The 14,508-nt window shown below is 39.1% G+C and overlaps 2 protein-coding genes across 4 annotated transcripts in view; one reads left to right on the top strand and one right to left on the bottom strand.

The window, feature by feature from the left end:
* Positions 1-8,455, top strand: part of LOC137259016 (puratrophin-1-like) — a 166,810-nt gene extending 158,355 nt beyond the window's left edge. For 2 of the 3 annotated variants that reach the window (XM_067796717.1, XM_067796719.1), the window contains exons 18-24: positions 1,741-1,818; positions 2,256-2,429; positions 2,934-3,111; positions 4,448-4,567; positions 5,536-5,742; positions 6,287-6,462; positions 6,640-8,455. In XM_067796717.1, the coding sequence (XP_067652818.1) occupies positions 1,741-1,818; positions 2,256-2,429; positions 2,934-3,111; positions 4,448-4,567; positions 5,536-5,742; positions 6,287-6,462; positions 6,640-6,645 (939 nt within the window). In that variant the 3' untranslated portion in view covers positions 6,646-8,455. The remainder of the gene's footprint in view (positions 1-1,740; positions 1,819-2,255; positions 2,430-2,933; positions 3,112-4,447; positions 4,568-5,535; positions 5,743-6,286; positions 6,463-6,639) is intronic. The other variant, XM_067796718.1, reaches the window with a different exon arrangement.
* Positions 7,593-14,508, bottom strand: part of LOC137259017 (alpha-protein kinase 1-like) — a 37,233-nt gene continuing 30,317 nt past the window's right edge. The window contains exons 10-11 of the mRNA XM_067796720.1: positions 11,380-13,810; positions 7,593-8,188 (exon numbers count right to left, since the gene is read on the bottom strand). Coding sequence (XP_067652821.1) covers positions 13,406-13,810 — 405 coding nt within the window. The 3' untranslated portion in view covers positions 7,593-8,188; positions 11,380-13,405. The remainder of the gene's footprint in view (positions 8,189-11,379; positions 13,811-14,508) is intronic.

Below are 14,508 nucleotides of genomic sequence, written 5' to 3' on the forward strand. Positions count from 1 at the left end.
ACATGCTGACTCTCACACCTTCTCCTTATGAACTCCCTTTACACACTGTCTCACACAATCTCATACAATCTCCAGTTCTCATGCTGTCATACTCCTCCCACAACCTGCATTTTCTTATTGCTCATCATTCACTCTCATAATTGCTTCTTTGCACCCTTTCTCACATCCTTCTGTCACATTCTTCTTTCATGGTGCCTCTCTGAAGCTCATTTCTCATACCTCTCTCGTTATGTGTTTAAACCATTTAGTTTCAGTGCAGTACCACTGAGTCTTTCAAACTACATTCAGTGAAGTTACAGGTGTTTTGTCCCTGGCTGCGGGTACTGGAGTGCCCAACACTGTACCATCTTGATTGTTGCGAAGCTTCAGGATGACTGTCTGGCCACTTTGCTCTGTGGTAGATTATGTAGTGACATTTCCACAAAGCATCAGTCACGTGCTGTTCTGTTTAAGTTGTCTTCATTGAAACACAAGAACCCTCTTCCTTCATCGTCTAATACAACACTTTATCACAGTATCATTTCCCTATAAGTAATGAGTTCTAATTATAGTTGGGTTGTTTTTCAGCATTTTTGTAAAAATGTATGTTTTGAAAAAGACGCAATAAATTGGTCCTTTTAATTGTTCTTTTTATGCCCACAAATATGTTCCCATTGACTGTGACTTTGTAGGGTGTCAGGAGATCTCATGACCTCTGACAAGAAGGTAGACTCTCTCTCTCTCTCTCTCATTTTTCTTGTACATTATCTTTGGCTGCTTGTTGCATGATTGCTCAGAAATCAGGCATATGATTCTTCCATGAATAGAAGCTTTTTCATTCTATTTCCTGGTGGAAAAAACCCCCAAAGTTTTCAAAGCTTTATAAGTGCTCAGATTTTCTATATTTTGGGTTATCTTTGAATCACATGGCTGATCTGCATGTTTGGTTCTTTACGGATCAAATTGTAGCATTGTATGTATGGCAGGCAGTGCAATCCTCTGCATGGTGATATCTGTTGTTGTAGTTAAGAAAGTAGCAGCCTCCCTGGCAACAGATAGGATCTTCATTTACTTTGTAAAAATTATTATTATCAGTTAAACATGGAACAGAGTTTACATCAGGGTGTACTCAGTACTTATCCATCAGTTCATCACTGTTTTTTGTCATTTAACGAGGGTGAAAATTGGGGTCAATATTTTTGATACAATGCCCTAGGGCTAATTATCACTTTGTCATGAACAATGCTTTGACATCACGTATCTTCTGTGAGATTGTGTTTTACATTCAGTGACAGTGGACAGTCAGCCCATGTTTGAAAGTAGATTTGGGTATATTTTCCTCAATTGACGACTTCGGCAATAAACAGAATATCATATTCGTGCCCATATACTAACTCTTGCTCTCACTTGGGAAATACCAACATTTTGGCACTCATTTCATAAACATAGTAAGACATGGTCACTCATATGATACCCTCTATAAAATGGTTGGTTTGGATGATGGAGAAAACATCTTGCTTAGCCCACTGAAAAATGATTACAGTTTGGGATTAAGATTTGAGAAGTGTTGTGTGTGAGAGCAGTTGATTATTGTTGATGATGGGGTGATAAGCAGAGCTTGCTTTTTGTGTAAACACAACAATTATACCTACACTGCCTGCCTCTCTGCACTAAATATAACAATGTGAGTGACATGAGAGGTAAGAGACCATGTTGGTTAATGAGAGTTTTCATCCATGTTTCTTGATAACCATTCCACAGGCTGCTGAGGAAATGGTGAAGTTCCAGCTTCGCCATGGCAACGACCTACTTGCTATGGACTCACTACGAGAATGTGATGTAAGTACTTCCATAAGTGGTGCCCTTACAGATTACTTGCATAAAATAACGAGTATTGTCTTCCAGACACTGTCAGAATCAGATGCTAATCAGTGTTCATATGGTTAGTATTGTCTTGCATTGTTAGAAAGAAAAGAAGGCTCATCATGTCATCACTGGTTGTAGTTTTGATGATTCAAACTGTGGTCTAGGAAAACTTCTGTGATAATCTGGCGAAACAGTTTTTGCGATGGCTACCACTTGGTTATCCTGTTTGGAAGAGTTCTTCATTGCAGAGGCGGCCTGACAGTGTCAGGACAGTCATGAATTCATTTTTTAACATCAGGAGGAGTCTCAGTCCAGATTACTCCTCCTATTCAGACATGTAGCAGGTAATTCTGTAGAGACAGGTAAAGAAGGTGGAAAAGTTCTGTTTTTATGTTGTGCATGTCACACAGGTGAACCTACAGGAGCAAGGGAGGCTACTCCGTCAGGATGAGTTCCTGGTGTGGCAGGGTAGGAAGAAGTCCCTGCGGCGAGTGTTTCTGTTCGAGGACCTCATTTTGTTCAGCAAGACAAAGCGGGGTCGTCAGGGCCACCATGACATCTATGTTTACAAGTACAGCTTTAAGGTAGGTAGAAGGAGACTCACAGTGCCTGCCCTGCCTGCTGTCCAGTGGTCAAGTACTCTTAATGTCAACATCTAACCATGGAAATGTCTAACTGAAGCAGAAATGGTGCAGTCTGTTACTGCATGTACCTTTAGTTACAAGTTGGCATCTCACCATATTCTTATGTAAATTAATGATGCATTTTGAAATGTATTGTTTTACCTTGAAACCTCCTATTTCACTCATTGCACTGAAGGACAGTAGCACTTATTTTGCAGTATTGAACCTTTGTGTATCACATTTAATTGCAGAATTATGCTAACTGTGGTGTAGCCAGAGATGATTTAATCTTAAAGGGTTGGTTGTTGTTTAAAACAGCACTCAGCAATATTCTAGCTTATAGGGTTCTCTGGATGTAACACTTAACAGCTGCATGAAAATGTGGCTTGGTTTGACTACTGTAGTATCTAATCTGCAATTAAGTAAGAAAGCCAAATTAAGAGATCTTGTCTTCTCATCTTTCAGACCTCTGATCTTGGTTTGACGGAGAACTATGGTGACAGTGGCTACAAGTTTGAAATCTGGTTTCGACGGCGGTCTCTTGGAGAGAACTACATCCTTCAGGCCCAGAGTTCTGATGTTAAGCGAGCATGGGTACGAGACATTTCCAAGATGCTATGGAAGCAGGCCATCAAGAACAGAGGTAAGAAGGGGAGGTAACTGTGGCTCAGAGCTCTCTACCACTGCCCAGTCATTACGGGAAGTTAGTCCATGCATTGGAGTGGGATCTACAGGTATGCACCAGCCACCAGTGTTGAAGTGTTACTTGCTGAGGTACAACCTAAACACTTCTGCAATCAGCTTATAAAATGCATTCAAGTAATATGTTTGTTAACAACTGAGGTGCCTTCTGATTTCTTTGCATTTGAGAAAGTTTTGAAATTATTAAAACAATCTGCAGAAATCGTTGAAGTTTATGTCTTCGTAGTTCTTGACAAGAAATTGTTGATAATTTTGAGAGATAATGGAACGTACTACATACAGGAGGCTACATGTGTGCTTGTTTTATAATCTATTAATTTATATACTTATAACTTGAGGAAGTTTTCTCTTTTTCCATTATTACTTTGCTTATTCTAGAGATGCAACAAACAGTATTGTATGTAATGATAGACAAAATATTAATCACCTAATGCTGCATAATTTATTTGAACTGACTTTTTGTGAATGATGAAAACGGAGTGTCTCACTTCAGTGGATGAAACAGTTGAAAATGGGCATCTGGTGTGCTCACAGCCTTAGTAAACTGTCTAAGTTTTCTGCCATACAACATGTTGAAGCAGATGTTCTTCCATTTGTAGGTGTTCTTTCTTCCTTCCATCAGTGTGTACCTGTGTGTGTGTGTGTGTGTGTGTGTGTGTGTGTGCGTGCGTGCGTGTGTGTGCGCGCGTGTCTGTGTGTTAATATTACTTCTTTGTGCCTAACTCTAACATATTGTACTACATTTGTATTCCACTCCCTTCTCTTTCACTAATTATAATCCTTGGTGTCATCTGATTGGCTGGCTGGTCAAGATGCCCACAGTTCAAGATCAGATGCCATCATCAAACTTGGCTCATTGGATGTTGTGAGGTTACGTGGGTCATTTAACTACCAACAGTGTATACCAGTATAAAAATAATGGGGAAATACAGACAAAGCTATAAGCTTACAAAGAATAATTAAGATCAGTGATATTTTGGTAATTATCATGAAGATAATATCTCAGTGAACTGGACTCACGGTTATCAGGTTGACAAAGTCATTTTGAGAACTGACTAAATTGTTTTGATAAAGACCGAGAAGGATGAATAATATTTTCACATCTTGGAAAAGAACTAAATTACTGTTTCTGAATTGCAATGCTACTGCATAGAATATGTTACTGCGATGACGTTGACTTACGTGTACCTCGCACCTCCAAATCCCGAGCTGGCATGTGCATAGTGAAGTCTGTAGTGCTTTCCTCTCACTGTCCCCACTAATTTCTGTCCTAACAGAGGTGCGTCTTACAGAAATGGCCACGATGGGGGTTGGCAGTAAGCCTTGCCTTGATCTCAAACCCAGTGCTGACAACATACAGGATCGCTTCATCAACGTTGCTCTCGGCTCCAGGGGATGTAAGTCATGGCAGTTAGTTCAGATTGATGTTACAATAATACTTGATGGAGGCAATGAGCAGTTATGAGATTAATGTATTGTTTTATGCCGCAGTCAACACTATTACAGCTGTATCATTAGCATGGCGGCCTGTAAGTAACTGTCTGGGTCAGAAGATATGACATGCATGAGATACTGGGGACCTATCCTACTTTGAGATCTACCCAGAATACTGTTGCTGATCTTGCCCTGAGATTCCCGCTGACTACTAGTGACTGTCTTGCCCCAAGATCCCCACAGAAGACAAGGGGCTATCTTGCCCTGAGGTCCCAACAGAATACAAGGGGCTATCCTGCCCTGAGATCCCCATGGAGTACTAATGACTATCCTGCCCTAGATCCCCATGGAGTACTAATGACTATCCTGCCCTAGATCCCCATGTAGTACTAATGACTATCCTGCCATAGATCCCCACAGAGAACTGACTATCCTGCCCCGAAATCCCCACAAAATGCAAGGGACTATCCTGCCCTGAGATTCCCACAGCATTCTAATGACTATCTTGCCCTGAGATCCTGTCAGAGTACTAGTGACTATCCTCCCCAGAGATCCCCACAGAGCACTAGGAACTATCCTGCCCCAAGATCCCAAAAGAGTACAAGTGACTATCCTCCCCTGAGATCCCCACAGAGGTAGACTATCCTGCCCTGAGATCCCCACAGAGTACAAGTGACTATCCCTAAATGAGATCCCCACAGAATACAAGGGACTATCCTGACAGACTACTAGTGACCATTCTGCCCTGAGATCCCCAAGGCGTACTAGACCCTTACAGACAGGGTGTGCTATCCACCCCCAGTGATGTGAATCTGTACCCTTTCTGTCAGCCAGTATGTGTTGAACACTACCTAGCTTGCATTCTGTGACTTTACTCAAAACTCATTCTAGATAATCATGCTAACAGCCATAAATTCTCACAATATTTCAGCTCGAACAAGGAACTCTATAGCAGTATCATCGTTTGAGCACCTGCGGAATGGCAACAAGCGCCCCCACTCTATCATCTCTGTGAGCAGCACCTCTTCCTCCAACTCCAGCCACTCCAGTTTCGGTCTGTTCGGGTCTCTCAACCTCGCCTTCGACCCTCTCGACAGTCCCAGGTATCAGAGGAGATCTGTCACCTTCCTGTCAAATGGTGAGTGTGTGTCCTACACTCCTTGGTTCATGTAGAATAATGCTGTGGTCCACAACTGGAACAGGGGACTATGTATTCAGCAGCATCTGTATGTTCTAATTCTTCTTAACGCATTATCTCCTGAACTGTTGTGCCCAATTTCTTCAAATTTTGACAGCCTGCATTGGGAGATTATGCAGAAACCAGTAAATTTGGGTGACCTTTACCTTATTTTCAAGGTCACCATGACACTTTTTAAGCTAAAAACTACATCACATAAATGTAATGTTCTATGTGACCAAACCATTCATTTTGTAGTTCCATTAGCATAGATCAGTGTTTCATGGCCATCTTGAAGTAATTACATCTGTGCAGCATATTCCATCACATGCTCAGGGAACTTGGCAGCCTAGATAGCATGTAGATGTGGCAGTGTTCCCTTATTACAATTGTGTACGCAGCTTCGTATATAACTTTGCAACATGGCAGTAGAATCACGTATGACCTCAATCCTTACAAGATGATTAGTGAAGCATGATGAGATGATTGTATGTTTGTGTTCCAGAGAGCGGTATTGGTACAGACATATCTAGCGGAGAGGTGGATCCTGGGGGAGGAGGGGGAACCGAGGGGGCCAAGGCAGGTCCAGAGGATCTAACCCCAGCGTCCTCAGCCAGGTCCTATATCGACTACATGAAATCCAGGGTGTTCAAGCAGAATTATGAAACTGTTGTTACAGATGTAAGTATTTCTCAGTACACAACAATTACTTCACACCACATGTTAACTGCATTAATAAAAAATTGTAATAATTGTGTTCAGAGTATTGTTTACTAGTAAGTCTCAGTAGAAAGTGACTCAGTTTTTCAGTTCATGCTAACCTGTTGCAGTCAGTCATGTGTTTTTTTACTCCAACAGGTATGACACTGTGACATCAGTGAGATCTTGGTGCTTTCAAGTTAACATCTCCTACCTTTACTGGACTCTTCCACTCAAGACAAGGAAGGGTCCATGGTGTAAAGAAAGGGTGAACAGGAAGAAAAAAAACAGACCAAAGATAGAAAGGGTTGATCCCGTTACAGCTTTGCATGTGGTGTTCAACTAATGGACGTGATCAAAGTGCTGTGTAATTCAACTGCTTGTCACAGCCTAAAGATTTACTCCCGGTTATGTAACGTAAAACAAACGTAATAATTTCAACCATAGTACCTATACAAGAGTTGACATTAGTCAGACATGTTTCTGAAATGTGTTCTTGTCTGACAAACTAGTTATGAATAAAACAGGAACAAGCATGCATAAAAGACACACACTTACCTGCTGATATTCAATGGGGCTTCTCACCTTGCCAAACTCTGAGTTTAAGAACATCAGGAATCTCCTCTGTAGCAGTTTTTTTTTTACTGTACTGAGTATGAACAAATGTGGTGATAAAACGGAGAGATAACTGAGCAAAAGCCTCTAATTTTCCCACTATGGCATGTGTGAGAATGTACTGATTGGTTGGTTGTAGTCAGGTGATGTGACAGCAGAAACCCGAATGGCTTAAGATCAAATGTCCATGATGATGAATTGTATATCTCTGTATATCATAATGAAATGTATACCAATTCTTCCATCATTTTGTAACTGGTCTTCTATGACAGATCCTTTTATATCAATGTGTACAGTCAATGCAAGGTATATATCATACATATGTATTGTTTGTGATGCTGATGCAATATTTGGTAAATATTTAAAATACTGACATTGTGTGTATATCTGTGCCCAGCGTGAGCTATGTGTTAGGGCCTCCTTGCTACCTCAGTATATATGTATATCCTGTGAATGTACAAGCTATATGTGTGCTTGGAATAGCCTTTTGTTTGTGCTTTTGTTTATTTCTTCTTGTTTGGTTGGTCCACTTCTTTCTTCTATTTACAAGTATGGTTTAAGGGTTTATCGTTTGGAATTGTATAAACAAAATGTTGAGCCAGTTGGAAGTGCTCAAAACTCTGTGTACAAGCTGATTTAAGTGGATCTGAGTGTATTTAGGATGATATTGCGGCCATGCACTATTTACCCCAGTATGTCATGGTATGTCTTTGTAGACTACAGAGTTTCTGGTCTCAGACTGATGTTATGCTAAAGCTAATGTATTCTCGTCAGTTTACTTTTAAAACTTATGGGGACACCAAGCTTTGGGTTGGTTTCTAATTGTTAAAACCATTAATAATTACTTGAAACTTTGCCGGGCATTTTAATTTATTTTACAGTATGGCAAGCAATCAAACATGTCCAGCTGCTGAGAGGAAGTGTCAAAAGTGGTGCAGACGGTTCACATGAAGAGGGAGATCACTCCCTCCATTTAGTTCATACCCTTAACGATGAGAATTATTAGCACACTTTTGACAAACCTTTTGCTTTTAATGAGCTTCCAGTGTGTATCGTGGCATTTGTTTAAACCAAGGTGCCTTCCCTTAACCCCCTGGATGCCGAGTTTTTTTTCAGGCGCACATTTTCATAAAGTTTGAAAAGTGAACGTTGTGCGAGATTTGCGATCGCGTGGCCCAGGTTCTGCGTACGGCTATGAAATTGCACAGACATGTAGAATATTTGATTTCCTATCCGTTGGTATAAATATAATTGCGGCTACCTCAGGGGTTTGAGAAATAGACACTGCTAAAAGTTGTTCAAAACTTTTGTGTGTGTTCAAAAACAGTAAATTTATCGTGCACCAATAAAAGCACTCTGCTACGATTTTTTTAATTTGGCATCTTTACGGAAAGTGTGAGCGAAGAAAATACAGCTTGATATCTGAACGACATGAGTGTATATGAAATGGATGTATGTGTTAATGCATAACGTCATACTCACAAAATCAAAAATGACCTGCAATAAATGTCAAAAATCGATTTTCTACTATGACGTCAAACGTCGACAGAGAGGTCATGCACGTATAAAGATAAGGGGGCATAACTCAGTTATGGTTTACATTAGGTCAATGTAACTCCGATCACATGGAGAGAATTTGCTGTGGATATGGACAGTATATTTTCGTGATGTTTTGTTCACAGTGAACCAAACTATTCCAATACAAATTTCCCCAATGTGAGAGGATACCTTTTGGTAGTTTCACAATTTGTAAGAAAAGATGCAAGTGTACTACATCAAAAATCAGGCAATAGCGATTTGGATGTCCCTATCCGATACATATTTTAGTTCTTAGATTCCCATATTCTCCTGTTTGTGTATATGTATTTTTATTAATTTTCCATCATTATTAACAGAGTAACAGCCACATTTTCAAACGTAATGAAATAACTGAAAATAATGCGACATTTTAGTTGACGTCACAGCATGTTTTGTGCATTTTGTGACGTCGGAAAAAGACTACTCTGGTTGCTGATTAGTATATATCTAACCTAATTTCCATTCAATGTGTAAAAGATATCGGCTTCTGTGTCAGAATTCAACACTTTTTAGCCAAAATATAAAATGAATGGTTTTATCACTGAAATAGTGTCCTGAATATATCAACAATTACACGGTTTTACTACATATCTTATTGTGAGCAACACGCGCACCTGCCTAGCATCAATTTAGCTTAAATGAAAATTTCACAACACCTGAATATTCATTGAGTATTCATTTAGGAAAAAGACTTTTCTTCTCATGATTATGAAATCAATTCCCTTCATAAGTATGCAATGAAAGGTACAAAGAGATCGCTTTTTCAGTAAAGAAGTATTAGAAAATGGACGTAATGCTTGTCGAAATTAAGACTTGACCTGATGTATATATTTTTAACAATTTCCGTATAAATATTGTTTGAGTTAGACATTCTGCCATCAGATATATTTTAATCGCATTTGAATTGACTTTATTATCGAAAAACAATGATAATGAATCATGAAACGTTTTGACAAAGTCGCACCTGGTCAATTAATATTCATAATAGTTTTGTCTATAAAAACGACACAAACCAATACAATGAACAAGACAATTCCTTTAAACAGTAGTATGTGTGCCCCTACATTTGATAAAATGTACAAATCATTTTCATTAATATTATCCGTTTTACTTCTAAGTTGGAATTAAATCGCTGTTTATTAACCTGTTCATATGTAACTGCAATATTTGTCCCAACGTATTGAATATTGCACATCACGTGAACTAAAGCACATGTTGCAGTAATGGCTACGTGTGATCTTCCAACACTTGTGTAGGGGCTTAAAATGTGGTATAGTACACTTACTGAGTCAATTTCCCATGTAGATATTATTCAAACAATCAAAAGCTTTCAAAGAATAAAAACGGATACCTTATATCCACACATGATATGGTGTTGAACATGGATATATGTAGATACTGAAATCAGTTTCATTAAAAAATATCTGAACGATGCGCAAAATATACATCACAATACTATAAGTGCAATCGGAATGGTATGGGCATTGTGTTTACTCTTGTTCAACCGACCTTCACCTCAAAGAAATTGCCTAATATGTGCAACAATGTTGACGTATGACATCACTACCGATGACCGATTTCTCTCAAAATGGCGGCTTCGCTGAGAAGGGTACACGGGATTTTGCGACGACTTTTTGCTTGATTCAGGGATCTTTTGTATATAAATGTGAGATGTAAGTAATCAGAATTATTCTGACTATTTGTGTATTGTGATATGTTCTTATCGTTTACATTGTAAATGACGGAACAAGCCAGAAATGCCGATAAGTACCGTTGTCGTTCTGCGTGATTTTGCGTCAGTCATGGCGTCACGCTGCACTGAAAGTTTGACAGTTTCTTATGAATTACCAAATTATTTCATTGTATCTATTTTCAATTTGCTATTTTTTGCCACGATACTCTTCCCCTGAATATACTAAGCGTATTGAGCCATTGTAAGCAATGATTAGAGGGCTGGATGTTGGGAAATTTCCGAAAATGCTACGCAGTGTAAAATTGGAATTTTTCTTTGTTTACGTTTCAGTCAAGCGCTGTCTTTCGAGCACAGCGTTCGTTTTCATGCTAAATATATTTCGTTTCGTTTTGTCTAGACAGTTGGTATTGGTGACAAAGACCATTTGTAATTTGATTCTAAGATATATGGGGAATTCAATGATGCATTTGTAGCAGCTAACTATGAAGTATACATGATGTAATGGGCTTCTCAATACCGGCCTTCTCGAAACGTGATTTTGTAAACACTATCCAATATGGCGGAAAGCGCACTTCGGCGTTCGTGTAAGTGTATTTTCGAAAACATCCCAACCGATTCTGGGTACATCGGTGACGTTTCAGAATTATCATTCCTGGTTACATGAAAACTTGATATCAGTGATCATTAATATGCTATTTTTGAAATTCATTACTCCCAGTAATTATCCGATTTTCACATTTCAAAACATATTGAAAATAACGCTGTGAATCTCGATTTTGTACAGTTTGAAAAATGGCGACATTTACGATGAAGCCTATTTTGAAAGGCGATTTTCAGCACTTTAGCTTGGTCTGAGATGATAGTGGATGGTATCAATAAACTGGGAATTTTCCGCAGAATTCAAAACTGTGTAGTATTTATATATGCGTGGTATATTTAGAATTTTATTGGACTTCCAAGTGAGGTATGTAGAGGAAGGACATATATGTCCCTGTGGCATCCAGGGGGTTAACTAGAACAAAATGTCACTTTGACTTTACATGGCTGCCAAAGCACATTAAAACAATGGCAAATACTTGTTTAGAACAAATTTGTGTTGTATATCGTGTATGAAAATTCTGTGTATTTGTTATATATTTTAAGAAATCCTGATGTTCAAAATATTTCCAGAACAGCAGTGTTGATCTCTGTTCTATCATTTCTATCTGATACAATGTGAGAATGTAAATAATTTTATGTGTTCAGGTGTTTACTCTGTTTAAGGGACTATTTTGATAGTAGTACAGCTCTTCTGCTTAATTAACACAAGGTAGGATGGGTCTGAAATTTTCAAGATTATACAAGCTTGTGATATATGGAGAAACATTCATCAGTATTATAACTGAGCCTAGAGCAAATCCTTTTGGCATTATCATAGGAGTGATTAGAACAAATCTGACAAACACGGCACACATGGTTTTTCAGTTTAGTCACACTACCATAATACTCTACTACTGAGATATAACCTATAGGCGCGACTTCCAGCAGCAGATGAGGATGTTCAGGCTGATGGTTCTACCATCATCATGTGGGAAGGAGAGCGCAGTCACTGTATGAACTGTTCCTGTTGTCAGCTCTAATCGTTCCCCAACAGTGGTGATGATACGAGTGGACCTGTACTTCCCTCGTCTGGTTCAGGTCAAGCTCAAATTCCTCATTAAAGCAAAATATTTTTGTCAGGCACATTGTTCACTGAAAATGACCTCTTCAAGCAAAGTATTTTTTTAATTCATGCAATGTTATGCTGTACCTTCAAAAATCATTTTCATTAAGCTATTGTTTTTCGCAGACCTGTGTTGTTGTGATGCCAGACAGCAGTTTGTAACATTGCTATTCACAAGGGCCTGGGTTTCATTGAGTGGTAACTGTTCAAATCTAATGAGGGTCTGGATGAGGGGGGCACATCATTTATCATCTAAGTCATGCTTTTGAAAATTGCACTCATCCACATAATGTTATTTACTGATTGTTAACTGCTTTTCATATGACATCAGTGTTGTTGGTTTTATCAAACTCCTGCCATTACACTCCTTTTTTTCCAGGCCCTCAACCCATGGGTATTTCCTATGCATGAAATAACGGCATTGTTGTTACAAGATTCTAAATCTCTAATACTCACCTGTTAGCATGGACACCTGTATATTTGGAAATGGAATTTTATGAACATTGCATATGTATAAAGTGGTATTTTTCTAGCGCCGAGGACCGTTACCATGGATATTAGAAATGAGTTAAAATTGCAAACAAGATGAGATTTATATAGCTACACTAGGCTGAACGTAGTTTTCAGCAGTAGAATGATCTCAATAAATACCATTGTACAAATAATGAGTGTATTGTTATTCTTATGAAAATAGATTCAGACAATTTTGATATCGAAATATACAAGTAGCTGAGCTGTCACCATGTGTGTTTTCTGTGAGCATTTCCTGATAGATAATGAAAAACAAGTCAAACTATATATCAAATGCAACATAATCAACCAAAATATCTTGCCATGCTAAAACAACCAACATCCAGTGTGTGTAAGAATGGTTTCACTGATTGTCTTGATGCTGCTAAGTTGGGACCAGACATCACAGTTGGTGTACATCCAAAGATGGAAGTTGAGTCTTTCTTTGCAGTGATGAACACATAAATATTCAAAAGTTTGTGAATCATAAATATGCACAGGCCAATGAAAATGTTAATCTAATTTTGCATAAGGAGATCAATGTCCGCAGACTTCTGGATGGATTATCCTCCTGATCTGTAACCCTGGCCAGAAACAAACTATTTACTAAGAAATACACACTTATAAACAGGAAACAATGTTTTGGCCACTATTCATGATGCATGTTGTCACATAGTGACCAGAGGAAGCCATCTACTGTTATGGTCTGGTCAGCTCAAGAGTTGAGCAGATACTTTTACACTGTGGGTGCACCTTGGACAAAAACAGTCTCATTAATTGCTAAGCAGGTTTCATGATGTTGTTGCACAGTGACCGGAGTAAGCCATCTACTGCTCTGGTCTGGTCAGCCCAAGAGTTGAGCAGATACTGTTACACTGCGGGTGCACCTTGGACCAAAACAGTCTCATTCCTTCCTCCTGCCTGTCTGCAGGGCTGAACCTGCGGAACCCTTTTGTGTGGAACTGGGGGTCCGTGAGATAGATGATGCCGTTTCCTTCCCTTGGGATCCAGCCCTGAATGTCCACAATCATCAGCACTCCTTGGGACTCACAGTATGAGAAGTGGGTCAAGGCTGTGGCTAGCTCTTCTCCATGATGTTCCTTCTTGCAGAAGTCCAGGTTGTTAGTGAGCTTGATGAAATCTCCATAGAGGTATGGCTCTACATTGACCCAGTCTTCCAAGTGATCATCTGGCGTCAGGAGCTGAAGATGGGCTGCCGGTAGGAACTGCACCTGTATCCACAACAACTTCAGTGTTTCATGTCAGTCCAAACTATTCTTGACTTATGTGTTAGTTAGCATGAGAAATAGCATGCAAGAATTTTTCAGATCATTATCCAGAAGAGATTCATATGGATGTCTATTTTTATCAATCAACATTTATAGATTTATAAATCACTTTATGTCTTTCCTCAGTGAAAATGAATAGAAATAAGGACAACTTGCACATGGTGTATTTAGGATAATTGTTAATGAAGTACATAGATCATGCACACAGTTGAACTGAGCCGAGGGTGCCACCAGTCTAAGTAAACTTAGTCTTAGTGTATTTCGTTACACTCCACCACTGAGTCTAACAAAACCTAGCAGAAGGTTGTGTCAGGCAACCTTTGTGTGACCAATGACCATCCAATCAAACATGAGACGGTTAAATAGATTTAACCAATCAGACAACGGCTACTATTTAGGGATCGGAGGGACTTTCAAAATATTCAGGTCACTGACACAGATCTCTCCACAAACAAAAATCCACATATAACACAATTACTTGACCTGCAGTATATACACTTTGGGGTTTCTGTTGACATGGTTACAATTAGCTAATATTTCCGCAAGATGACATCCTTGAATATTGCCAAAAACACCATTATCAGCAACTGTTTACTCACTGTTGTCATGGTTGTACGTACGCCGTGTGCATCACCCGAAAG

Source organism: Haliotis asinina, chromosome 12 (genome assembly GCF_037392515.1).
Source record: "Haliotis asinina isolate JCU_RB_2024 chromosome 12, JCU_Hal_asi_v2, whole genome shotgun sequence".
NCBI lineage: Eukaryota > Metazoa > Mollusca > Gastropoda > Lepetellida > Haliotidae > Haliotis > Haliotis asinina.